Raw genomic sequence first — 24,970 nt, forward strand, 5'->3', positions numbered from 1 at the left:
ACCTGCAGTTTCTGTCTTTGCAGGGTAACTACCTGTCCCCTCAGGGCGCCAGGACAGATTGATCTCACCTTCAGTATCTGTATTTTTAGAATTTGGACCCCTCCTCACATTCCAACTTACTCAAAAAGGAGGTACTGAGTTTCAGCAGTGTCTCCTTGGAGTTCTTGGCCAGTTTACTCGGTGAAATTCAGCAGAATTAAAAATACAAATATTTTGAGTCAAATGTTCAGTTTTATTTGGAAAACTAAAACAGGAATATAGGAGATTGTTTACTAGACAGAGTTTAGCTGGATGGACAATAGGGAATTGTCCTCTTTTGTTCTGGCTGTGTCTGGAGGAGTAGGTAGGACAAAGGAGACTATTGAATTGTCCTGGCTAGTGAAATTGCTTCTCACTTGTCATCATCCTCTCTTTGTTGTTTTTTTTTGTTGGGTTGGTTTGTTTTGTTTGTTTGTTTTTAAAAGTACTATATGCACTAATTTATGCAGCTCGTAGAGCAAAAAAACATATACACCACTTTGAAGATGCATGGCACGCTTTTCCAAAACTTGCAGATAGTTTAGTAGACCTTCAGTACTGAGCTCAGTAAGTGTTGTAGCTCTGTATTTTGAGTTTTCTAAGCAGTTATTACACGTAAGTTTCTCAGCAGTTAGTGCGTTCAGTGTAAGCAGTGGTTTTGTGCCATCTCTACTGTGCGTAGTACAAGATCTGCTGTGTAACACGAGAGATTACCATCGAATGAGAACTTTGGTTTCTTGCTAGCCAGACAGCGTTATTTCCTTCCCTGACCTTGTCAGTGGAGAACCTGGGAGAGCATGACTGATGTGAGGCGTCCACTGGCCAAGCGAGGTGTTGGCAATGGAGAGGAATGGCTGAAAATCAATTAACCACCAGTTGGGAATTTACAACTGAAAGCCCAGATCTTAATACAAAGAACACGAAAGTTTGAATATATGTATATAAAGTATGTATATAAAAATTGTCATCTCTTTGCATTCATTTCAACACAGTGCTGCTGGACACTTTTTCAGCACGTAAGAAATAGCCTGAGATAGATTATCAGAAAAGCAAGGAACAGGAGTGAGCTTAGAAATGGGACATTTCCTCCAGGAGCATTTTAGCTTTGATCTTGAGAGACCGGAAGGCATATGTTAGGCACGTCTGCAGTTCCTTGACATTCTTTCTGTGAAAGTTCACGTTGCTTTGCCCATCTTACCCAGTTTGCACGGCCAGTCTGGTGTCAATGACTGGTTATTAGGCAAAACATAGAGTGATGATGAGGGCTTGCTTGAGCCCCCCAGAAAGTGGCTTTTTATTGTTAAAACATAACTGCTTTTATATCTTCCTCCTATTCTTGGTTGTAAATTAAGCTTGTGCTCCTTCGCGCCTTGCGTTTTTCAGCCAATGAGAATTTGATCTCTTCTGCTCGCACAGGTACTAGGGGTTGGTTCAGGTCTGGCTATGAGTCTGTGCTCTTGCGTCGGCACAATTTGCTAGCTCAATTGCATCTCTTGGTTTTCTGTAGGTGCAGCTGGAGCGGATCCGGCAGGCAGATTCCCTGGAGAGAATCCGTGCAATCCTGAATGATACAAAACTGACGGACATTAATCAGCTTCCTGAAACATGACACCCTGATGAGCGGGCTCCAAGGCTGCATTTGGGGTTTTTAACTCATCTTTATAGCAACATTAATTATTATTTAACTCTAACCGAAAGAGCAGAAGACAACAGAGGGGAGCAATGACTAAGTTTGGTTTTTTTTCTAGAGGGAAAAAGGTTTCGTACTGGGCAGGAAGAGAGCACCAGGGTGACTTGCAGTGTAGGACGGAGAACTTTCTAATGGAAACACTAATGAGTGTGGTGTTTCGTGTTCCACTGAGTGGGATCACTCCCTACATTCTGAAAAACTTCCCCTCTTTCAGCCAACTTCGTAATCTAATATAGAGTTTTGGAATATTTACCCCCTGTCTTTCCCTCTTTCCTTTCCCCTCACTACTGTGATCAAAGTAGCTGCTGGAAACCATATTGTCCCTCCAAAACATTGAAGAGCAAAGTGGTTGAAGTTTTTCTGTTTGACTAGTAAGTAACAGTATTGAGCTAGCAGAGAGAATGAGGTGTAGAGTATGCTGTATGAATATTTTATATTAAAATATGACTTTATTAGCAGGACACTGGATATCGATCTTATTTCATAACTCTACTTTTTTTTTTTTTTTTTTTTTTTTTTTTTTAAACCATTGACTTTGCGTTGAGGAATCTGAATGCTGCTGAGATGTGGTGGACATGAGTGAGCTGTGTGTCTCCTAAACAGATAAATGCTAATCCAAAAAATGAAAAATGTACTGAGAATTTAGCTCCTTGAAAGGTTTCCATTGAATTCTGATACTTAAAGAAAAGCACAAGAAATGCACTGTTTTGTAATCTCTTTTCACAAATGTAATTAAGAATATGGAACGACACGTGGTTCTTTCTCATCTCTAAAGCTGAGCAGTACCTGTAATCCCTTCTCTGTTGTCTTTTTTTTTTTTAAAAAAAAAAAAAAAGAGCTAGTAAAAATCCTATGCATTGTCTGAGCATTGGCATGGGCTTTACGCAGGTCTGCTTTGCTCCGGTGGATGACACCAGCTGAAAAAGTGCTTTTTCACTGGAAAGTGTCAAGGTAAGATGCTGAATGAAGCAGTCAGCTTGACCCAGCTCTTCTGGGTCGGCTTAATAGTACGCAAAACTCTCAACCACAGAGCACAGATGTGAAGGAGCTGCATTATCCTGCTGGTTCCAGTTGGGAAGGTACAGTGCATCTCTTCCTTGGAAGCATGTTATCATGATATTGCTCAGAGTTGACTCCTACGCTCTCCCCTCTTTCTACAACCGTATGTTTAAATTACAGACAGCAGAAGCAAGAAATTCCTGTGATCAATCAGGTGCTGGGTTTGGGTTTCCTGTTCTATAAATGTATGGTGGTAACATGACCATTCCTCCTCCTTTTTCTCCTTTTGTTGGAGTTCCGTGCACACAGTTAGGTAGCAGTGGTTTCATGTACAGTTGCAGGTGTTAATAACACTGGTGGTGCAAACTGAGTTCTTGAACTGGGCCCTGCTTTTACAGCTCAATTAAGAAAGGAGGCTGAAGGAGCAGATCGCTGCTGTCCAAAATTTATAACTTAGCCTTTGCTCCATTGCTTATTGGTTTTTCTTTACATGTTTGGCCGTAATTCTGAAGGTGATGAAGAAAACCAGAAGCGACAGAAAATGCTCCAAACTGTAATGCACACGACTGTATTTTAAGTGCTTAAATCCTATTTTTAGCAGTGTATATCCTGCTACTAACGTAAGTTAGAACTGGTGGTTTTGTAGAGGAATGCCTTAAAAACAGCCAAAAAGAAGCATACAAGCTCAATTCCTCATCACTCACTGCAGGAATTAAAGCATTTTATTCACCCTCGCAATTAACTCCTTTCATAATCCTGACACCCAAAAGACATTTTTCCTACCTTAGTAATGACTAGACTAATAGATGGCAGAGTTGTCATCTTAAGATGACACTTAATTTCACTTGAAAGTGAAATTGAAATGTGGCTTAGGTTCTTTATTAATTGGCTATTACCAGATCTTGGAGTTTTTAACCTTTCTCACTATTTGCTGAGCTGTGAGGTGACAGCAGCTGCCTCCTGATATATAAATCCAATACCAGATGTTTTGCATTCAGTTTTCCAATGGTTAGAGTCCTATTTTGTTAAGTAAATGTTGGAGGAAAAAATACGGGCCTTGATTAGGAGCTGCAGAATGAAAAGCTTTTTCCTATGTTCCCTTCCTTCCCCAAAGCTAACGCGTAACCGGTTACTGACACTTAACCTGTGCAGCAGTGTTTAAGGCAGCCCATTGTTGTATGGCAAAACTACAGCACATCTTGTGCGTCTCTGCAGCAAGCTGAACACTTGAGGAAATGCACCTGAAGACTTATGCAGAAAAATAATTTTTGGTTGAGTGTCTGGACTGTGCTCCTAGTGCAAGAGAGCAAGGAAAGCGGCTGTTCACGGCCTTTTGGCGTCCCTTTCTGGCTCAGCAGCCCTGCCTTCCTGCCTGCTTAGAACCACCATGGCCATAGCTGACCATTCTGGCTTGTTTCCAGTAGTACAGGGCTGGTGTGGCTCTTCCCGACTGTGTTTTTACATTGTTGACAGGGCTTTCTGTCGGTGTGATGTTGTCAGGTACAGATGGTGGCTGCAGGGGCCTTTCTGCAGTCCATAGGGGAGGACAGGTGAGTGGGCGATCAGTTTGTGATCATTCATAGGTGCAGTGACAAATACAACAGTTGCAGAACGGAGTTTTGCATGTGTGTGTGTGTGTTTGTGTGCATGCTTGTGTATTTTTTTCGGTGGCCAGCTGTGGCACGTTGGTTGGGTTAGAGGAGGCTGGGGGCCTGACAGGGACTGAGATGAGAACTCGGTGCTGACTGTGGGCATCCCTGCTTTTAAACCAGGCACCGTGCAAGGCAGTGACGTGCTTCCAAAACCAAACCAAACTTCCCTTTGGTTTGGAGAGGAAGGGTAGACAGCTACTGTATGGCTGTTTTCCCTTTTACCACCTTATTCCATCACACCCAAACACCTTTACTCCTGTTTAAGTACCAGCTGGGACCAGTTGAGAGTTGGAACGAGTGACCTTTTTCACCAACCAGCACAAATTTCATATTTTTAAATTAGAAACCTGACTGTTCACAGAAGTGGTGGGAGATGAGCTCACTGCAGACAGCTGTCGTGCTAACCCAGAGGGGCTGTCCCCACACCCAGGGAAGGAAAGCACAGCTTCAGAAGCATGAACTTGAGCTTCTGCTCAACTTAAGATAAAGGGGCCTTTAAAACCAACACGAAACAGTGTGTGCCAAATTTGCAGAACAAATTTTAAAAAAATCTAAATTAAGTAAGTATAGTAAATGCTCGTTAGAGTTGGTGGATGGATTGTGGTGGTGTCGCTCATACAATATCAGCAAACAAATGTTCTCTCCAGTTCTTGGTGTTCTGGAGCTGGATTGGAGTAGGGTGGTATATTCTTGTGCAGTAAGAGATCTTAACAGGCACTGCTGCTAACCTGGCAGGCCAGCTACAATACACAGGGTGAGTGGATTAGAAAACTGGATTCTGTTTGTGCAGGCTGTAAAAGGGATGAGGTCAAGTTTTGTATGCATTCCTATACTTGTATAGTCTTAATCTGTACAAAAAGTGTTCTTGCAGCATGTCCGGTAACCTTGTTACCTAACGGGTACTAACAGCCCTCCTTTCCGTACAGCTTTACTTTGGCACCTCTTACCGTGCCACTTTTGTAGCGGTGCAGTACTACTTTTCAAAACTGAGCTTGACCACGTCAGCTTTTCTAAGGGGCAGGGGGAAGGGACAACAATTCTTTATTGTCCCCTAAGGTTTGTCTACAGCAGATGAAGATAAATAATTGGCCTTTTGATGTCAAGGCAGACACCAGAGCTATCCTTTGATAAAGAGGGCAGACTGCGTGTTTGGAAGTTAATACTGCATTCCAGTGAGCCAAGCCATTGGTGTCCTGTGCAATTGTGGGTGTAGAATTCTGCTGTCTACAGGATTCAAGTGTAACCATTTGTTAACTGTATTGAAGGTGTGTCCTTTATGAAGAAAGTGTTCCAAATTAAAAAAAAAAAAAGCTGCTGAAGTGTGTGCGCCTCTCTCGTCTTTCTGCTCTGCCTTCTGCCACAGGCCTCCCCCGCAGTAACCACGCCACAGACCAAGGGTAGGAGATGTCCCCCAGAGTAACCCCAGGGAGCTTTCTGAAGGAAGCAGCAATTCCCCCAGCACTGAGCTAGCTGTAAGTATCACACTGTACCACACTTAACAGAAACTAGCTGCTGCACAGTCTCCTTCCCAGGAGAAAAGCAAATAACACAGCATGTAAGGAGTCTTATCAAAAGTATTTTATTCCGCAGTCCATTTTTACAAAATAATAAGTAAAAGGCATATTGTTCAACATACAAATGTCAAATATACAAAGGGAAATACCAAGGAAAGTTAAAGCTTATCCAAAGCTTATCCAAAAGGTGTAGATTCCTCATCATGGACATGTTAGAAGTTCACACGGCTTCTGATGTCATTGATCTGCTTTACCATTTCCCTTATGTGTTCTCCCCTTCAAAAAAAAAAAAAAAAAATCCAAGTCAAGAGGCTGCAAGTCATTTTTGCTCAAAACTAATCAGGAAGGAAAATACTTCATAAGGTAGAAGCAGAGAATGGGAGCCCTGTTGCAAATTATTTTGTTAATTACAGGCTGGATACAGATTGGGAAAAGATCCTTGGGCAAAAAGCAGACTTAAAGCAGATTTAATGTAATAGTAGCATAAAATGGCCACTGCTGCTGTCACAAGCTGGCACACTTTGTGCTTCAGGCCATCTCAACAAGCGCCAGCTGGTGCTCAGTCAGCCCCTCATGCAGCACAGAAGAACTTGATGCCAGGGCCTGAATTCTACCTGGGGCTCCAAGCTTTAACTTACTCTTCTTTCAGGACGGTTTGGATGCACTTGCTCTGGTAGGCACTCAGGGTGATGCTGGGTTTCCGGGGACTGGTACCCTTTTCCATCTTTTTCTGCTGGTATTCCTTTTTCATTTTAACCTAGAAGCTCACATACACAATATACCCTGGTCAGTGCTGGTACTGCCTGCCCCAGTGAAAGCTTGTTCTAGTTACAAACTGGAGTGTGTCATACTGCAATTAAATTCTGATTCTTCTTGGCTTAAAATCTGCTTGCTTTTGCACCCTTCCTCCCACAAAGAGAAGAGAAAGCTAGAGCTAAGACTGAGGGAAGGTGTAGACTTTCTTAGGGTTTGTACGAGGTTACAGAGGTTCTGTCTGTATTACCAACGATCATATTTTCAGTATGATGTTGTTTCTAATTTAACAAACGTACAAAGTTGCTCTGTTGGAAGGACTGCGTTCTATCAGCACTGTCATTATGTGCGAGCGAGGTGGTGTCAGTAACCCACCAGCCAGATACTTTATCTCACCTGTCTGATAGCGTTGCTCAAGTGCTGCAGCTGGTCATGTATTGTCTGCAGTTCTTTCTTCATATCTTTTTCACTGTCTGATAGAACAGGAAGCTGAGTGTGGAAACTCCGAAGTACTTTCTTCATCCTTCATGTACAAAGCAAGAGATGTTGCTGAATTAACTCACCTATAAGACTAGTTCTGCTCAGACACCGCCAGCCTTGCACTTCTGTCACTCTTCCCAAGTCTCAGGGGCTCAAGACTTCACTTTCCTCTTCCAGTTAGTCTCACACAGCATTTCTAAATAGCAAGCTGACTCAGTCTGGACCTCAAGTACTACTGAAAAATTACCACTGAGCTCCAACAAAGAGCATCTCAGAAGCTCAGTCTTCTAACAGACTGGAGTGGCACTTCTCACCCCTGTCCTACCACACTTGCAAACTTCTACATAACAGCAAGTGATCTGTGATGAAACTGTAGTGTGCACTCACCTGTTCATAATATCTTCTTGCTTCTCTTTCGCTTCCTCATACTTGTCAGCCAATCGCTCAGCCATTTCCCGCAAACTTTTCCTTGATGCAAGTGAGAAATGTTTGTTTACTTTAGATTTACATGCAAGGTAGTCTGTATGTGGAAACAGGGCAAGGAGCCTGAAAAAGCAAACTGGAGCAGAGAGTGAACCTACAGGCTTAACTATGCATTCACTCCTCGCTTGTTTCACACAGGACCATGTATAAAGTGCTTTGCGCACAAAGGTGCATCATTCTTGCTGTTAATGACTTGATAAAAGCAGACAGAGTATACTCACCTTTCCTCTCGACAGTAATTAAGATCTTCCAGTTGTTTCTTTTTCTGTCCCCACAGCAGCTTCACTCTTAAAATAAATACATACGTAAAGTCAAACCACCCCCAACAGCAATCCAGGTGAATAAGGATTTAGGCCACACAGAGAAGATGACAGAAGTGATTCATGCTCCCAGGAGTGTGAAGAACTAGAGACACTGAAAAATGGACGGTGGTGAGAATAAACTCTTCCATTTTATCCTGACTTTACAATATAAATAAATATCTGTAATTTGAAGAAGCAGAGACTTATTTACTGCGATTTTCCTTTTAGCAGCTTTGTCAGGGTTATTGCTGAGGTCAGAGGATCTCCTGCCACCCACAGGCACAGACAGACTGACAACAGCGAAAGAGATGTACTTCATGTCTGTGTGTTTACTTCTCTCCTTTCCCCTGTGAGCCACCGAAGAGATTGAGTGTTACGCTCACCCCTGCTTACTCTTGCCTGAGCCCATTTCACCAATCTACAAGGGTTCCTCCAGCAGAGGGGTGCTCGGTACCTACTGATGATGTTTTACAGAGACATTGTTCAGCAGTTATTTATGAGGTGGGTGTGGTTTTTTTCCTTACCTTTGCTGAATTTCCTCTTTTGCCAGATCCTGTTTCAGTATATATTCCTCTCTGAATACTTGTGTGGCTCTGCTGAGAAGCTGAAGGCATTCCTCAGGGGGAGGAGCAACATCTTTATCAGCAGACCTTAAATGAATATGGGAGACAGACTTTTGCAATCTTACTCTAACGTCTTCCTTGGAAGGGCTAAGGTACTTACAGTACGCACAGTAAGGGCTCTGTGGGGCTCAGTTACGGAACTGAGGGACTATAATTAAATCCCTTTGCTATAAATCATCTTTCTTACGTGAGGAAATCCCAAGGTATCTTAAGATACTCAAAGCCCAACGGGCCAAGCCCTGAGCAAACTTGGCCAGCCCAGCTTTGAGCAGGGGACTGGAGCAGGATGATCCTCCTCCCAAACTACAGCGTGATTTGATCCGATGCCATCCCTGCACGCACAGAGAGGCACAAGTGGGCTGCAGCTGTGCCCCGCTATTGCTCTATCCAAGCTCATGTGCTGTTCAGTCAGGAGCTGAGGAACACACGCTGTTCCTGAGAGCTGTCCCTCTTTAGGTCACCCAGGAAACCACACTGACTTACTTCAGAAGCAAGGGATTGGCAGAACTGCGCTGCAGGATGCTTCGGATGTGCTTCTCAAATGAGTGCTGTGACTCAGCCAGGATTCGGAGCGGGGAAACGGCAACATCTTTGTCTTCTCTGGTACACAGCAGAGGAGGGGACGCAGGATGGACTGTGCTCCTACCAAAGAACAGCAAATTGGTGAACACAGTTTAAACCAGAAAAATTTAAACTACTTCAGAGTAAATGGCAGTCAAAACAAGTGTAGAATTAATGTATTACAGTCAGAAGTGTTCCAAGAGTAACTATTTCAATGATGTGGGAAATTCAGCTCTAGACAAGGTTGTTGGGCTCAGATCCCCGCATCTTTCTGTTTGGCCACAGCTGAAACTAGCACCAGTCGTAACTATCCTTGTACTTAAGGAGGAGAAAGTTCCCTAACAAGGCCAGCAAGCACCTGAACAGCACAATGACCTGCTTTTCATTAAACAGCGTTCTCACCAGTAGCTAAACTGAACACAGTGCCTTCCCCTCAATGAGTTCACTTAATTATGCAAATGCTAATCTCCCGCACCAGTCTGTATCTTTCCCACTGCCCAAAAGTCAAGTAGCTTTGGAAATGCATACTAAAATGTCACCACTTTAAAGCAATTTAAGAACCCAGTTTCTTTCCCTTTCATGCAAACATAACCTTGGTGCCCATTAAGAATCTCTATACTACTGTCTGTAAATGGATTTCTGATTTGCAGATTCTCTTATTATAAAAGTGAAGAAAAACAACAATACTGACAAAGACCCATTAGAAGTGATACAGATTAATTATATCCCCTACAAACTCCTTATCAGTAAATAACTACTCCAGTAATGCTTCAGTGCTCCGCCAGGGAGTGTTCAGATGGCAAACCTCATTGTGTGTCATAAGAGGTGCAGGAGTCTGGGACAGAAGCACCAAAAAAATAATAACAATTAAAAAAAAAATTCTGCAATCCTTTTCATGCAACAGTCATGGATTTCAAACCAATAAAGACTCACGTACAAGAGAGGCCGTGTAATACACTCATAGGTATTTGTGATGCAGATCATTGTGGGCCCCAGGATGTCAGAAACGATCCAAAATCCTCTGATCGGAGCAGGTTGCCTGAAGGGAAGAAAACAAGAAATATCCAGTCAAAAAAAAAATTATTTGGTCGTGAAGTTGTGAAAGTTCACTCTTCTGGAAAAGCTCTCGCTCTAGCAATCAGCCTAAGCCAGACACCGTTCACTAAGTGAAGGACCGCTCCCTTGAATGAGTCCTGCACAATAATTCTCAGCCTGGCGTTCAGAGGTACCAGGACAAACTCCTCCATCCTGGGAGAGGGAGCACTTGTACAACCTCCCTGTGAGACAGATGCCAAACCCTGCTGTGACACAGGAAACGCTACCCACTGCTAGTGCAAGGCACAGGCTTCCTCAGCAGAGAACGCAGCCGCTCTGCGTACCGCCTTTTTGGTCCACATGCCCTCTCCTCAGGTAGCTACTAACGCCACTGGAGATTCACCACCACTACAGGCTTGGGGAGCCCTTTACGTTAGCTGCCTTAACACCTATTTATAAACTTTTTTTTTGTATTTTCATAGTGTTCAAAACATAGCAGTCTATAGATATGATTAGGCATTATAAAAGTGAGAAAATAAAGCAGAAAATATTACAGAGCCCAGCCTCTTAAGCCTGACTAAGCTTAAAAAAAAAATCAGATGTTCTTTTGAGGCATTGTTTGATCCTTAACAGGTGGCTAAAAGGAACACAGCAGCATTCAAAACTCTTAGCCAAATCAAGCCTCAGAGTTGTCCTGAGTCAGGTCAATGGAAGTGGAAATTTCTGCTGGTTTGACAAATGATTTTCAGACAGTAACACGGGAATTTAGCTCACTTTCCTAACTGTGCATCAGGATGCACAAATTGCTTATTTGTATTATTTGAATTCTGTTAGGCTGACTTCATGATTTTTAATGGTGAGAATGCAGCAGAAGAGGGCAAATCACAAACATTCTCCATAGCAACTCACTGATTTGGAAGCAGTAGAAAGGGTCTGGTTTCTTACCTGCACGGCAATGGTTTTGTACAAAGAATATGTTCAACAAAGCACTTCTGTTCTGCTCCCAACTCCTGTAAACTGTCTTTGTCTTCTTCATCTACAAAGAGATTTGTCACAATGCGTGAGATCCATTTTGCAGGGCAAGGGATTCTCGGTGTTGCCCACATCCACCAGCTTGTTACTCGCAAAATGCAGGCATTCAGAGAGTAATCTCTTCCCTCTGCGTGCAATAGCGTCTCACCACTCACCTGAATCCAGGAATTTGTGCAGTTTAGTGATCCACGTCAACCCCACGCTATGGACACCAGCTTCGTGTGTGCAGTGGTATCGAGAGGGACACTTTGGATCTGAAATGTAAGCAGCAAATGTAGGAGAAGGCACTGAACAGAGAAAAACTCATCTTTCAAACCTGCCACTGTCAAACACACGTACCATCTTATTGTCCAGTCAGCATTAACATCTTGTTGCAAGTACTGACTTGTCCTCATCCAAAAACTGAGCTAGATGCATCAGCCACATTATTAGAGTTCTGCATAAAGTTAAATTATGCTTAAAATACCTGATTAATTGTTTTGAACTTCTCCATCAATTCATTAGATCTTAATGGGAAGACCAGTGAAACCCAGGGGACCAGCACTCAGACACGCTTCTTGTTCAGAACGACTCAAACACTCTGTCCTCCCTAACCTCACCCCACCATTACATCGGACAGTCTAATAAGCACACACTAATTCTCCCTTCAGGATCACCATCCCCACATTGCTTACATACCTAGGTCACCACAGATGGAACAGCTTTACTTTATAATCCACAGCTGAAATAATTTAGCATTATGTGACCACGTGGAAACACTGCAGCACCTCCTAGGTGTTGTGGTTTTGCTTGCTCTTCCCACAGCTTTATTGAAGATGTCAGGCAAATCCCTACTCTGACACCACTCCTTGAGACCAATGATAATTTGTAAATAGCTCAATCCTAAATTCATTAAATAAAGCAAGTAAAAGCCAACAACCTGGACGACAGCCCTACCTCGATGCAGTTTGATTGGACAGGAGAAATCAGACTCCAAAGGCTCCTCTTCATCTCCTGATGCCAGTTTCAGTGCAAGTTCCAGCTCAACACATTCGAACACGTACAGGGAAGGAATAAGATCAGATCTTGGGTCCCATGACTTTTCTGACTGTAAAGAGCATTGAATTCTTCTGTCAGACATAATTCAAATAGAAATGCCAACACAAACAGCATCAAGAATGAGTTACATAACATAGGCAAGAGTATTAATTGTCAGGGAAAGTAGTTCAAGTCCCTTTATTATATTACTTAAAATAATTATCTCAGAAACAAGAGATACACAGAACTGACATTTAAAATAAAATCACCAGAGAATCACAGAGACTGGCTGGAATAGGAGGAAGATTCGCTATCTCATTATAAAACAATGCAGCTTTGGCCCCCAGCATTCACTTCCAGGCATCCTGCCACCTTGCAGCCAGGAACTTTGTATAGAAAAAAAAAACAAGACAAGGTACCTGTTCATCATCCTCTTCTCCATCCAGTACCACGCAGTGATAAAGCATTCCCGACTCGGTGGCGATCACCAGGATGTTTGGAACGCAAGGCAGGCAAAGGACGGCGCAGGCATCGTAGCCGTAGTTATCCTCCGCAGCAGGGTGCATGGGCAGAGGGCCAAGCAGCTTGCCAAGATTCCCAGTGCTTCAATAAAGATGTGGTCACACACAAGGCATGGAAGGAGAGTTTCCCGTGGTTCCCTTTTGAAGGTCTAAGCCCGTGTCATCGCTACAGACAGGATCTGCTCAGTGCTGCATCATTTCTCAGGCAGAGGCAGACAGGGCTGTTTGTAACCTAAATACCTGTTGGGGTTCAGCCCCCAGCTAGCAATCGCGTACCACACGGCCGCTTGCTCACCCGCCCCCCTCCCAGGTGGGATGGGGCAAAGGATCAGAAAGAAATGAAAACTCATGGGTTGAGATAAAGACAGGTTACTAGGTCAGCAAAGGAGAAGATAACAATAGATATTAATAATGATAACAATAAAATATAACGGCAATAGAATATACAAACCAAACAATGCACGATTTCTCACTGCCCTAGGACCAACACATTCTGTCCTGAGCAGCAATCACAGAACAGAACCGAGCGCAGTCTCGGAACAATCCCGAGCAAGAGAGCTGCCCACTGGCCAGCCTCCCCTTATACACCGAGCACGACGTCTCTGGTATGGAATACTTCCCTTGGCCAGTTTGGGTCAACTGCACTGGCTACAGCCCTCCCAGCTTCCTGCACATTATCGAAACCTGGGAATTTGGAAGAAGTTCTTGATCTCTTAGCAACAACCAATAGCATCAGTGTATTATCAGCATTCTTCATGTACCAAATCTCATTCTAAACCCAAACCACAGCAGCTGCCGAAACCAAGACAATACCATTCAGTTACACCAGATCTCCCTTTTCAGTCTTCCACCATCTTCTCAGTTCTCTGAAGTACTTTTTTATTGTACCGTGTTTATAGTCTTGATTCATATTCTTGACCTTTCATTATGGAACATGCCTGCAAACCCTCTATGATCTTAAAATGTAAGCTGCCACTGGCTCTTTCAGCCTCATCCAAAGCTAATTATGTCTGCACTGTGACCTGAAGGCCCCAAAATACACCTAACAAACAGCCTTAGGCCCACCGATCTTCCAACAGTCCAGTGCAATTTCATATTTCCGATGGGAAATAACAGACAGTGGATTCTCAGCAGTGGAAACCACACCCTTAACGTCTGGATGAAAAAGGATGGCACACTATTCTTGGATTTCAGTCTACTGGCACTGCCACAAAGAGATAAACCAGGCTATAATACAATAAAACTCAGCATCACGTCCATTACAGAGTCCCAGCCAAACCGAGAGATGGCTCCCCAGTCCTAATGTTGTACAAACACACAAGCACCCCATGAAACCCGAGGACGAACGCGATCCTACCTCTGCAACAGGCTGATGTACGTGAGGAATGTCTCTCCATTTTCATACAAAATGTAAAGTGGATAGGCCAACACTTCTTCGCTCCCTCGCTGTCCGAGTACGTTCCTTGGGACCGGCACTAGTGGGCCGAAGTCAAACGCCACGGCGGTCTCTCCCAGCGACGCTGTATAGGCTCTCCTGGGGACAAGTCAGAACGAGACCTGCAGTCAGCAGCGATTGCGAGACAGCAGGTATTTACCTAGGTCCACCTGCACGTGCTGACAAAGGACTGCTCAGCACCTGTCCGTCAGTTCTTTCACGTGCGCGATATTCAGCAGCATGCAAATAACGTCCTTCGTATGGTGCCTCGTTTCTGAAATACACCCCCCAGCCAGCCCAGTTTCACAGAAAAGAGGAGGGTGTACTGGTATTTCCTGCAGAGTATATCAGTCTGTGACTGGACTAGTAGAGACCCTCAAGTTCTTCCTTTTCACTTAGGCCAAGAATGAAACAGAAAGATGATCTACTGCATTCTTTACTCAAAAAGCCCTTTTTAAGCCCATCTTAAAGATGATGTGTATTTTTCAAAGGACTACTCTAACAAACACTAGGCTGTATAGTTTATCCTGCTCTCTTTTAGAAAGATGGGGCAATTAAAAAGGTTTTAGAAAAGTGCAGCTGTTGTACTAGGAAGAAATCCTAGCACTGCAGAAGTCCATAAGAAAATTCACATTAGATTTTTAGGTTAATTTAACACTAATTCATTAAAAACATAACTAAGAATGTGGAGCTTATTCTATCAAAAGCATTTCAAAATACAAGAAGCCACACAAACCCTTTTTTGATTGTTAGAGTCTCCTCCTCAGCGTCTGAAAGCGCAATCACTTTGACGGGTGTCTGAGGCACCTTCAGGCTGTAAAACCTAGAACGAAACAGCAGCAGCGTTCATTCAGCTCCCGGTGTTGCAGACATCCCTGCTGACGCAGGAGCATCAGTATCAGCCTAATATTTCTTCCATTCTGTTTTTTATTGGCAATCCTAGTAAGAACGGCAGGAAAACAAATATCTAGCGAAGTATCAGACTGGCTATGACACACAAAAAAATTAACTCATCAGCTACAAAGAGGTTTTACCGTATAGTGTTATCGGACGTCAAGAGCACAACATGGGGCTCTAAGGTCTCACAGGGATACCAGGCAGCGTGCTTTAAAGTCAGAGATGTCGAGCTCGTGAAGAACCTTTCCGCAATAGGAACAGTGCTGAAATACAGAGCAGGAATGCGCACTGTTATAAGAAACACAGAAGTCACTTCTAAAGGGAAATGGGGACAAGAGAGCTAGAAATTCAATTAAAAGGTTTCAAAGCCATTAACTGTATTATTCTTAAAGCTGGAGGGACAGCTTTAACTTGAAGTTAGTTCTGTCAGGACACGTGCTTTTAGCTACCATAGCTAAAAGACCCCAGGAAGGTTAGAGAACGCTACAGAGGAGCGTCCTGCTCCTCAGCAATTGCAACGAGTTCAGAAAGTCATTTATTTGGGTGACAATCACCGAGTCCCCGAGCCAAAATAACTTCATTTGTAAACCCCAGTACAACCAATGTCTTCCGTATCTGCGCGGCCCCCCGAGCGGAGAGGCTGTGGGAGCAGGCCAAGGACGTCGGTACCAGCCGGTTAACGGTCTCACCCACCTACAGTTCACCGTGGATTTCCCACCTTCAAACTCCGAATTCTTCCCCCAGCGTTTGGGCAGCTCCAGCACCATGAGCCCCTTCGTGCCGATGAGCGCCACATGATGCTGCGCGGGGCTCAGCAGCGTCTGGTAAACCTCGAAGAGGGGCGGGTTTATGCACAGAAGGGTCTGAAAAGACAACCGCTACGGTTAAACAGGAGCCACCAAACGCAAACACCTCGCCACGGGCCGCAGCCAAGCACAGGACCCGCCAAATCCCCTCCCGCCCGCCCGCCGGGCCCCACCACCTGGTAGCGGCCGAGCCCGGCGGCGTCGGGCCCGCCGAGGCGGCGCAGGCCGATGGCGTGCAGGGCGCTGCGCTCGCCGTCCCAGAGGAGGAGGTCGCCGTCCAGCCCGAAGAGGAGGCTGCGGATGAGCGCCGGCCGCGCGGCGGCAGCGGCGGGAGCGCGCTCGCGGAGGCGGCTCAGCACCGCGTGCTGCGGCAGAGCCGCGCGCCACTGCTCCGCCGGGCCCCACTCGGCCGCCATCGCCGCCGCGCGCAGGCGCCGCGCCCACTCTGGCGTCGACCGGCCGCGCCGCCAATCGGCGGGGTAGCGCCCCCCCCCACCGCCGTGCCTGGACTACATTTCCCGGCGTGCCCCGCGCAGAGGGCGGCCCTTTGTGGCTCTCGGCTGGCGATGGAGGCTCCGCTCCGGCGGCACCGCGCTCGGTACAAGGGCCCGGCCGCGCCGCCATGGAAGGAGACCTACCGCCGGGTGAGTGGGGCAGGCGGGGTGGGGGACTCGGCCTGCTCCCTTGGCCCTGCGCCGGCCAGGCTGGGTTCCCCCCGGGCGGGTGAGCCGGGCCCGGGCGGGCCCCATCCCAAATCCTCCTCGCGAGGGCCCGGCGGGAGCCGTCACCCCGCTCCCGGGCAGCCCCTCGGACCCCGTGTCCCGCCCCAGCGCCGCACTGACGGGCCCCGTCCGGTCTGCTCTCCCCAAGCGCTGCATGGAGAGGCTGCAGAGCAGCCGGGCCAAGCTGCTGGACCGGTACCGCCAGGCCGGGGAGAGGGTGGGCGGCCCGGCCGTGGGCGCGCTGCTGGTGCAGGAGGTGATGGAGCAGGAGTGGCAGACGCTGCAGGCCGCGCAGGAGAGCCCGCCGTCCCTCAGGGGAGAGGAGGCCCTGGAGCAGGTCAGTACAAACTCCTGGGCTGATGCAGTCTCCAGCATCGACGCGCGGCTGCGTCAAATACAGCTCTCTGCAGCTGTAACTTCAGCCTCTCGCTGGTCGGAGTTGGCAAAACTGGGACCGTCTGGGTTTCCCACTTCCACAACTGGTGTGGGCTGCTGTGCTGTGAAAGTACTCGCCTTTGGGCCCACAAGTGGAGAACTTCCTTATTTCCTTTGCAAACCGTGTGTGAATCACGGCGGAGGGCTGGTTTCTCATCTGTGGTTTCGAGAGCCGGTCTGTCACTGACCACTCCCGGGAACACAAATAAAACCTTGATGTTCTAGAAAGCCAGTCCTTGGCCGGGCTGTGTTCGCATGCGTTGTGGCTGCCCCTGCGCAGGTGATTATAGCGTAGATTGCTCTCCACAGTGCATGATTTTGCACGTGCAGAGTCAGCAGATAGAGTAAGCGGGCTGAGTTTATGTTGCAGTGACAGCTGAGTCAGGTGCTGGAAATTAAGTGAGAAAGTAGCCAGCGTGGGAGAGTCACTGACTGGTGCCCCTTTCAGATGCTGGATGACCCTGATGAGCTGGCAGTGCTGGAAGAGATCCAGCAGGAGTTGATCTTGCAAGGTAATTTCTTTACACTGTTTCTGACTCTCGGTTTGTCACGTTCCTGATCTCTGATAATCCAGACGAGCTGAGGCTGCGCCCCTCGGTTCTTGTAGAACGTGCGATGCAGAAGAGCCTCCCTGGAAATCTCTGCAGCCCCTCTAAGGTATTGAGCCCTTTTTGACAGTTCTGAGAGTTTAAATGGCATCTTAAGCTCTGTGAGAAGCTAGTGAGACCAGAGGAAACACGACTGAGGTGTTTGGGAACTGTAGGAACCTGCGTAAATCAATTCCAGATGTTTCTAAATTGTTGGCTGGAAAGTCACCCACTTGAGACGGGCTGAAGACTGAGCCGTAGGAAAAACTGGGTTAAGAGGAATGACCTGTCAAGTGTAGCAACGTGACCCGAAGGAGGAAGAGTTCAGAAACCTAGTGGCCACCCCAGACTCCAGCTGCCCAGCAGCCGCACCTCTGCTGCTCTGTCCTAAGCTCCGTAACAGATGCCTGAGGGTATGTTGTTGTGTTCTTGCAGAGCAGGCAGTGATAGACGAGTACGAGCGAAGCCTGCAGTTTGATGAAGAATGTCTCAACGCAATGCTGGATGGCTTGGACGCCAGCGACAAGGTCATCTGCCCAGTGTGTAGAAAGTAAGAAAGCCCTTGGCACTGGAATGAGGGTCTCCACTCCCCTGCTTAGAAACAGGCAAAAACAGCAGACAGAGGCTGCTGTGTTAATTTCAACAACATTTAAAAAAAAGAAAAACCAAAACCATGAACAATTCTCTGCTAAATGCAAGAGTTTTCGTGCTAAAATCTACCTTTGGTCTGGTTGTTGTGGTGATGCTCATTGTGTGTTCTTTCTAGTAATAACCTGACTGTGAGGAATCACTTGGTGCTTTGCCAGTGCGGACTATACATCAGCACGCAGGTAAGCTGCGCTGTGAGGAGTGTGATAAATGTGACGTCTTAAGTCAGCGTCTGCGAAGAAGCAGTTTTAAGCTACAGGCAGCAACGTGAGCGTAAGATTGCTTCTAACTCATTTTCCCTCAGGGTATGACGGAAGGGAAGCTCCGCTCGCTCCTAGAAAGCACTGTAACAGAGCACAGCCACAGGTGCTTTCACAACCCCGAGTTCACAGTGACCAGCGGAATGGAGGAGGAAGCCAGTCTTCTCATGAGCTGTGCGGTGAGTCTGCGTGGCGAGCTCCTGGAAGGGATCTCCGCTTGGATCCACGTCTCGGTTACACGGGCAGAAATCACAGCTCCACTGGTCCCAGGGGTTTGTGTTGCTGGTTTTCCACAAACTTCCTTGGAACTGGTTTTACTTTTGACCACCAGTAACTGTAAAAGGAAGAGCCAAATTACACAACCTAACTGCTGGGCTAGGGAATCTTCGAAGGGCCTGGCAAACCTGGTGCCTTACCTTGGCCAACAGCTTCCACGTTCTGTGTGGAGCAGCTGTTCAGATAAATGCTTCATGAAGAGAAATTTTAAAAATTACTTCAGTGTAAGCCTCCTCAGAAGGCTCAAGCTAGAGCTGGCACGTTCTTAGCTTTGCTGCTTACCTGAAATCACTGTGTACCCCCATGGTGAGGGCAGTGTAAGGAGCAGAGCTTTGCAATAGTTTTGAGCATTAAATTCATTTCATACGCTGCTACAGCTTCTCTGTTCAACTTCCCTTTTGTAAAGGTCTGTGACTCCTGGACAGTTCTTCTCTAAGCTGAATCTCTAAGCTGCTGCTTTTTACTGGAAGGACTTCAAGACTAAAAACCCACCCAGAGCTGCTACTATTTTTATGTGTACACTTGTGACTGCTGTGTCAAAAAGATACCTGAAAAGGCAGTAGCACTGCCTTGACCTGCACTTTTTATGGCACAGTGTATGTTTTGAAATAAATATACTTAGTTTATTTCAGCCTTTTGTTGTCTTTACCACTGCATCAGTGATCTCACAGCTCACATTAGACTTGAGCTTTGGTTTCTGTTTAAACTTACTATGACCTTCAGGCAACACCTGGAGACACAGTTTGAGCAAAAGACCGCAGCCGCTGCGCTGCAGCAGTGCCTCTGCTGTCAGCACCCGCAGCCTTTCTGTCACCCTGCTGGAACTGAAGTGCTCCAGCCTCCCCGTGGTATTTTTCTAAAATAGCACCATTAGTAGTGACGGCAGCACAGCCCTCTCTAAACCAGCTCCTCAAACACGATGTTTAAGACCCTGAATTCCATCCCCTAACAAACACAAAGCCAGCCAGCCATGACTCCAGAATGAGATTCACGTTTATAATTAACACTGCTTGGCCACAACCTTCCTCCTACAGCCACTGCGTGTCTGGAGGTGCTGAGAGTTCTCCCTGGAGAAAAGTCTGGGCCAGCACGCAGTGTCGCTGCAGGCAGCTGCATTAACAGCAGCTCAGGCACAGATGAACACTAGTGCCATGTTTATGGCAGCCCTCTGGGCAGCACTGGTGCAGCAGGAAGGAGAAACCACCACTTTTCAGTGATATGTTGAAGTGATTTTATTCTTCACATTCAGTCTTAATTGTACAAAACCCAGTATGCAGGGTGAGGCAATTCCAGCCTTGATCGGGGCTGCAACATAAATACAAATCCGCACATACAAGCAAGAATCCTCATTCTTTCATGATCCTCATTTCCAAATTCAGAGTTACTTACTCCCCGTTATCTGTTGTGAAGATACATTTGGGTACTGCTGGCTGAGCAGCACTGTGGAATACCCACATTTTCAGGTAAGTTTCCTAGCCTAACCTACTGACATTTGACAAAGCTTTTAAGGTCTTCAAGGAACTTAATGTACTCCTGGTGCTCCAGTGCAGTGCTGAGCTCTATTAACTCATCAGCAAAGGTGTTGTCCACTCCTCGGTCAGCCAGGAAATCCATTAAGTGATCGTACAGAGCCTGGAAGCAATGAACAGGAAACCTCCTTAGCAGGGCACACCTGGGCAAGGGTTGCTTTTAAAATGTCCCATGGCAGCTGGCATTTTTTTTTCTCCCAGGAAGATGAGACCCACCTCCCACAGGAGACCAGGGACCTCCCCAGCCCCTTCTCTGCTGGCCTGGCCTTGGGTGTAACATTTGGAGGGCGGGGGACATGGGACAAGTCATCCAAACGTGGTCAGGTAAACCCAAACCCAGCTTTACAAACGAGCTGCACTCTGGAGATCATCAACTGACTGCAGGAGTCAGCGGGTGCAGGCTGTCAAGGATCACACCTGCCGCGCTCTGCCTGGCCCCCTGTACAGTGCTACGGCCTTGGGGGTGAATTGCTTTAGTGGTGTCTGGAAAGGGTGGTATCTGATGTAAATATTTGTTTGAGAGACTACATCTTTTACAACCATAAACTGTTTTTTGCTTCTATTTAATCCTACTTAACTGTTGCGACTCCAGCAGATGTTAACACTTGTGGGTTCCCTCCTCGCTCCACAGAACTGAATCATTATTCCTGCTTAGCGCAGTAGTGCTAATACTTGTCATCTGTATCTTGGTTTTTTGTTTGCTTGGGGTTTTTTTTTGCAAGCAGACAAGTATTACTGAGCAAATGATTAATTTTGGACTTCTGTAATCTGAGTAGATCACATATCACTCACATTTTAAAATTAATTTTCTGTCTCAAGTCATAGAGGGGAAAAAAAAAAAAAGCAGTGTGAGATGTTCCAGAGTGCACTAAGCAATTTTAACAGGAATGCTTCTCGAAGAGAGATACACTGCAGCAATAAAGTCTTAACCATATGAAACACAGCCTCCAAATAAGACTGAACCTTCTGAAAGCCTGAGATTGAGAACACCTAAGCTGTTGCCAGACTCTTGGGCATACTGCCTTTTAGTGTCACCGCTATAAAAACATACCTGGGAAACACAGAAAACAAAGACACTACACGTGGTGTCTGACAGGCTACCTTGTTAAACACAGATGAGAAGATAGCTGAGCAAGTGCCAAAGCACCTCGAAAATGCGACAGAGCTGCTGGGAAATCACCAGCTTATAAAAGCTAGAACAGAATGCGTTTCAACATGTCAGTCCCTGACTGCCAATAGTGCTGCCAGCACTGTACAACTGCTGGGAACACGGTTTGCAGCAGAACCACTGTCTCACGGCAGGCTGGAGCACAGCAGGGGAATCCCCCTCCTCAGGAATCCCCCCTTCCGGGGCATCTGGGACAGGACCCATTCATAATTCAGGAGCAAAGGCACAGCCAGGCGAGATAAGCTGAACCGCTCTCTGTGGTGTGTTAGCAGCACTTACCCAGTCAAGGGACTCCGTGTTGAGCGTGTAGTTGGTGTCCTTCCAATCTGATTCTCCAGTGGGCTGAAAACTGACCTCCCGAATCGTGAAAATATCACTTTCTTCCTCTCCCTCATGTCCAATCTGAAACAGCAGATGTGACGCAAGACATACAATTAGCTCTACCTGCACGGCCCCTCCAGCCACCTCACCCCGAAGCTAGGAATGTGACACTGCAGGCAAAACCCCAGGACCGGTACTAAAGCTGCGCCTCTCCTCTCTCGACGCGTGCCTGTGAAGACAAGCGCAGACATGCCGGAGAACACAGGAAACCCCGTCAGTCTACCAGCTCACGCTGCCAGAAGGGATGTGATGTAAGTCAGCAGCCCGATTTTTACAAGGATGTAAAAACATCTTCTGTGTGTTCTAAATCTGTCTTCACACGTCTGTTTAACCTCTGTCAGCTAGGCCTGGCTGCATAAATGTTAAGGTTTACAAAATAAATCCCAAAAATCAGTCTGAAGCAAAGCTCAATTTTATTTTCCCCTCCTCCTTTTTTATTTTTTTTTCCCAATCCCTACTTCTCTTTGTGACACCTCACAACAATGAGATTTGCAAGTTACTGACACACTGTATTAAATCTGTCTTGGTTTGGACATTCTTGTTTACCCCTCTCAAGTTGCTGTGCTGTTAAAAGTCAGGCCAGGCCTCCTTTCTCTAATGTAATTCAATAAACTGGACAATAAGAAGCCGATCAGAAACGGCAGGTAGGGGAGGGATGCAGTGGAACATCTCCTCCCCAAAGAGTGTTCTTGCAAACACAAAGCCTTTTTTTTGTGTTTTAAAAAAAAAAAAAAAAAAAAAAAAAGAGAGAGAGAAGAGGAGACTGCATTTTCCACAGATTCAGAAAAGCAACAGCCTAAAGAGCAGTTAGATTCAACAGCGGCACAATTACACTACAGTGAAGCAGGAAACGCACAGTGAGTCACAGCCCAGAGCCAGCTACGGCTGACACACGAGCGGTTTGATACCCACCTCGTCCTCGGGATAATGGCAGTCAAAAACAAGAGTCTGTTTTGTATCATCTTTTATTACTTCCACCACAAAGTTTGGAGTTGATGTAAGATCAGGCTAAATAAGAGAACAGTTGCATCAGCACTGGAATCTGAACAGGAGCCAAAGCGACGACAGTACAGCCCAGCAACACAGCCCACCCGGCGCGGATTGTTCCCTGTCATCCTCTTTCCGGAGTCTCTGACCTGGCCAGGGCAACCTGGTAAAGTGGCACCTCGGAGCATCAGCCACCGCCTGACACCCCCCAGAGCCTGCAGCTCATTTACAGTTTTTACCAGTATTTTTACTAACGGAGTTTTATTAAACAGGAGTGAGGCACTTCTGACCAATAAAACCACGCAAGTGAAGCCATGTGAATAGCTCTGTGCTTCACTGACATTGCTTATCAGCACCGCGAGTTACGCTAGCCAAGTACAAAAGGCAGTATTGATTGCAAGGGGTTGCAAAGGCAAGAGATATCCGAGTTTCCTCTCACAATGAGCCCCCTCGGCCTGCGCTGCCTTTCTGCTGCAAAGAGGAGGGTTCACAGCCAAGTGACAGCCAACCCAGAAAAATCTCAATTTTGTGACTTAATGCTCCCAAATATCAAGTGAGAGGAAAAACAAAACGCTTAAGGGAGAGGTTCTAACTTCCCTCTGTCTACCCATCACTAAAGCGCACACCAAGACTAACTTTACCTCCTGCTCATCAGGTTTCTGCTCTTCTCCTGTGTCTTCATCAGCTGAGGGTGGAATGCTGTTATTGATGTTGAATGTAACAGTTACCCTTCAAAAGAAAGAGAGGCGGTTACTTTGAGCATACTCAAAAAAGACCCATCGAAATTTGCTCTATTTGAAGCTTTTGTTGTGAGGACAGCGTTCCCGGCGTTGAATTCACACACCGTGAACAAGACCGGGTACTGCAGTTTAAAATGCATGCTTGAATGATGCTGACTTCCTCCGGCCGCTCTCACAAATGAGTGGTTTTCAAGTTTTATTAGACTAAATTGTTATTTGTAATGCAGGAAGACTGCAAAAACTTGGTAATACACAATATAGTAGCAAGTTTATGTAAAAAAAAAGAAGTGCCTTTGGCCCAAGGTGATGAAACACGGAGCCTCTGCAACACCTAGTTTGCACAGACAGCAATAAAAGTAAAGTGAGCATGAGGAGGAATTTGTCTGTTATTACCGTTTACCAGCCACCTCAGGCACAGGCGCTGACTGAGACCACAACTTACTTCTCCCCGGCGATCTTCCGCACCAGCTTGGCCTCCGTGCCGTGGACTTCCAGCTCCCACCCCCCTGAGACCTTGGGCAGGGATTTGTGTTTCTGGATCTTCTTCTCTTCTTTGATCTCATCCGTCAGGAACTGCGCGAAGGCTTTGTCACCTGGAGGGGAAATGGCGGCGGGGGCGGGGGGGGGGGGGGCGGGGAGTGAGGGCAAGGCCCTCGCGCTGAGGGCGGGCAGCGCACGTGCCCGCCTCGCGCCCCCTCCAAAGGCGGGAACGCTTCGTTGCCCCCGCCTCGCGCCCCCCCCCCTCCAAAGGCGGGAACGCTTCGTTGCCCCCGCCTCGCGCCCCCCCCCCTCCAAAGGCGGGAACGCTCCGTTCGCCTCACACCGCGTCCCCCCCCCCACCTCAAAACGCGGGTCCCCCTCCCGCACCGCGCTCCCCACAGGGCAGCACCCCCCCGCTCCCCGCTCACCTTCGGTGTGCAGACCGCCGCAGCCGCAGGAGACGCCGCCGGCCGAGCCCCGCCGCGGGCGGAGCAGCGCCGTCCGCCAGCCGCCGCCGCCCAGCTGCCAGATGGAGCGCGCCAGGGGCGGCGCCGCAGCGGGCGGCGGCAGGAGGACGCGGGGGAAAGATGAGGAGGAGAGGAGGCGGCGGGGCGCCGGGCGCGGGGCGGCGGCAGCGGCGGCGCGCAGGGCCCGGGCGAGCAGCATGGTGCGGCGCTGAGAGGGCGGCGGGGCGGGGCGGGCAGAGGACACGGCCGGCCCCGGAACCGCTCGCCCGGCTTCCGGCGGCAGCAGCCGGACCCAGCGGCCCCCGCGGCAGGGAAAGGGGCCGCGTGTTCGAGTCCCGGCCCCGGCCCCGACAGCAGGAGGAGGGTGCTAAGAGGGTCGCTCACCACTGTTTTAATTTAAAAATGGAAAAGCAAGGAGAGGAGGATGGAGCAGGGCCGCCACGGACAGAGCACCGGCACTTGGCAGCCTCTC

At 47.2% G+C, this 24,970-nt stretch overlaps 4 protein-coding genes across 4 annotated transcripts in view; 2 read left to right on the forward strand and 2 right to left on the reverse strand.

Annotated features, from left to right (window-relative positions):
* The window catches only part of RABEP1 (rabaptin, RAB GTPase binding effector protein 1), a 52,339-nt gene extending 46,661 nt beyond the window's left edge, over positions 1-5,678 (forward strand). The window contains exon 18 of the mRNA XM_086763298.1: positions 1,526-5,678. Coding sequence (XP_086619424.1) covers positions 1,526-1,627 — 102 coding nt within the window. The 3' untranslated portion in view covers positions 1,628-5,678. The remainder of the gene's footprint in view (positions 1-1,525) is intronic.
* NUP88 (nucleoporin 88) lies at positions 2,536-16,235 on the reverse strand. The gene is made up of 17 exons (XM_086763300.1): positions 15,995-16,235; positions 15,706-15,875; positions 15,150-15,275; positions 14,852-14,938; positions 14,038-14,214; positions 12,579-12,762; positions 12,079-12,229; positions 11,298-11,396; positions 11,056-11,146; positions 10,013-10,114; positions 8,998-9,156; positions 8,416-8,541; positions 7,811-7,876; positions 7,494-7,574; positions 7,023-7,149; positions 6,512-6,630; positions 2,536-6,149 (listed from the first exon to the last, which is right to left on the reverse strand). The coding sequence occupies exons 1-17, from the start codon at positions 16,232-16,234 to the stop codon at positions 6,086-6,088; spliced, it is 2,169 nt and encodes a 722-aa protein (XP_086619426.1). The 5' UTR covers position 16,235; the 3' UTR covers positions 2,536-6,085.
* A 122-nt stretch (positions 16,236-16,357) lies between these two features.
* Positions 16,358-19,372, forward strand: RPAIN (RPA interacting protein). The gene is made up of 7 exons (XM_086763015.1): positions 16,358-16,462; positions 16,689-16,877; positions 17,424-17,487; positions 17,998-18,112; positions 18,329-18,392; positions 18,515-18,649; positions 19,153-19,372. The coding sequence occupies exons 1-7, from the start codon at positions 16,385-16,387 to the stop codon at positions 19,180-19,182; spliced, it is 675 nt and encodes a 224-aa protein (XP_086619141.1). The 5' UTR covers positions 16,358-16,384; the 3' UTR covers positions 19,183-19,372.
* A 591-nt stretch (positions 19,373-19,963) lies between these two features.
* Positions 19,964-24,734, reverse strand: C1QBP (complement C1q binding protein). Its single transcript, XM_086763431.1, has 6 exons — positions 24,460-24,734; positions 23,994-24,144; positions 23,453-23,540; positions 22,737-22,832; positions 21,723-21,845; positions 19,964-20,378 (listed from the first exon to the last, which is right to left on the reverse strand). The coding sequence occupies exons 1-6, from the start codon at positions 24,695-24,697 to the stop codon at positions 20,229-20,231; spliced, it is 846 nt and encodes a 281-aa protein (XP_086619557.1). The 5' UTR covers positions 24,698-24,734; the 3' UTR covers positions 19,964-20,228.
* Positions 24,735-24,970: the final 236 nt, after the last annotated feature.

This window comes from Chlamydotis macqueenii, chromosome 19 (genome assembly GCF_036417535.1).
Source record: "Chlamydotis macqueenii isolate bChlMac1 chromosome 19, bChlMac1.mat, whole genome shotgun sequence".
NCBI lineage: Eukaryota > Metazoa > Chordata > Aves > Otidiformes > Otididae > Chlamydotis > Chlamydotis macqueenii.

What these genes read in the sequence shown, in the direction of transcription:
- NUP88 (XM_086763300.1), bottom strand. Translation starts at nt 16,234, where the DNA reads ATGGCGGCCGAGTGGGGCCCGGCGGAGCAGTGGCGCGCGGCTCTGCCG. An exon ending in AAATCCACGGTGAACTGTAG is followed by an intron (nt 15,276 to 15,705) that starts GTGGGTGAGACC and finishes TCTGTATTTCAG; the next exon opens with CACTGTTCCTATTGCGGAAA. An exon ending in GCCAATCCCTTGCTTCTGAA is followed by an intron (nt 8,542 to 8,997) that starts GTAAGTCAGTGT and finishes TATTCATTTAAG; the next exon opens with GTCTGCTGATAAAGATGTTG.
- RPAIN (XM_086763015.1), top strand. Translation starts at nt 16,385, where the DNA reads ATGGAGGCTCCGCTCCGGCGGCACCGCGCTCGGTACAAGGGCCCGGCC. An exon ending in GCAGGAGTTGATCTTGCAAG is followed by an intron (nt 17,488 to 17,997) that starts GTAATTTCTTTA and finishes GTGTTCTTGCAG; the next exon opens with AGCAGGCAGTGATAGACGAG. An exon ending in GACTATACATCAGCACGCAG is followed by an intron (nt 18,393 to 18,514) that starts GTAAGCTGCGCT and finishes ATTTTCCCTCAG; the next exon opens with GGTATGACGGAAGGGAAGCT.
- C1QBP (XM_086763431.1), bottom strand. Translation starts at nt 24,697, where the DNA reads ATGCTGCTCGCCCGGGCCCTGCGCGCCGCCGCTGCCGCCGCCCCGCGC. An exon ending in CGGCGGTCTGCACACCGAAG is followed by an intron (nt 24,145 to 24,459) that starts GTGAGCGGGGAG and finishes TTTCCCCTCCAG; the next exon opens with GTGACAAAGCCTTCGCGCAG. An exon ending in AGAAACCTGATGAGCAGGAG is followed by an intron (nt 22,833 to 23,452) that starts GTAAAGTTAGTC and finishes TCTCTTATTTAG; the next exon opens with CCTGATCTTACATCAACTCC.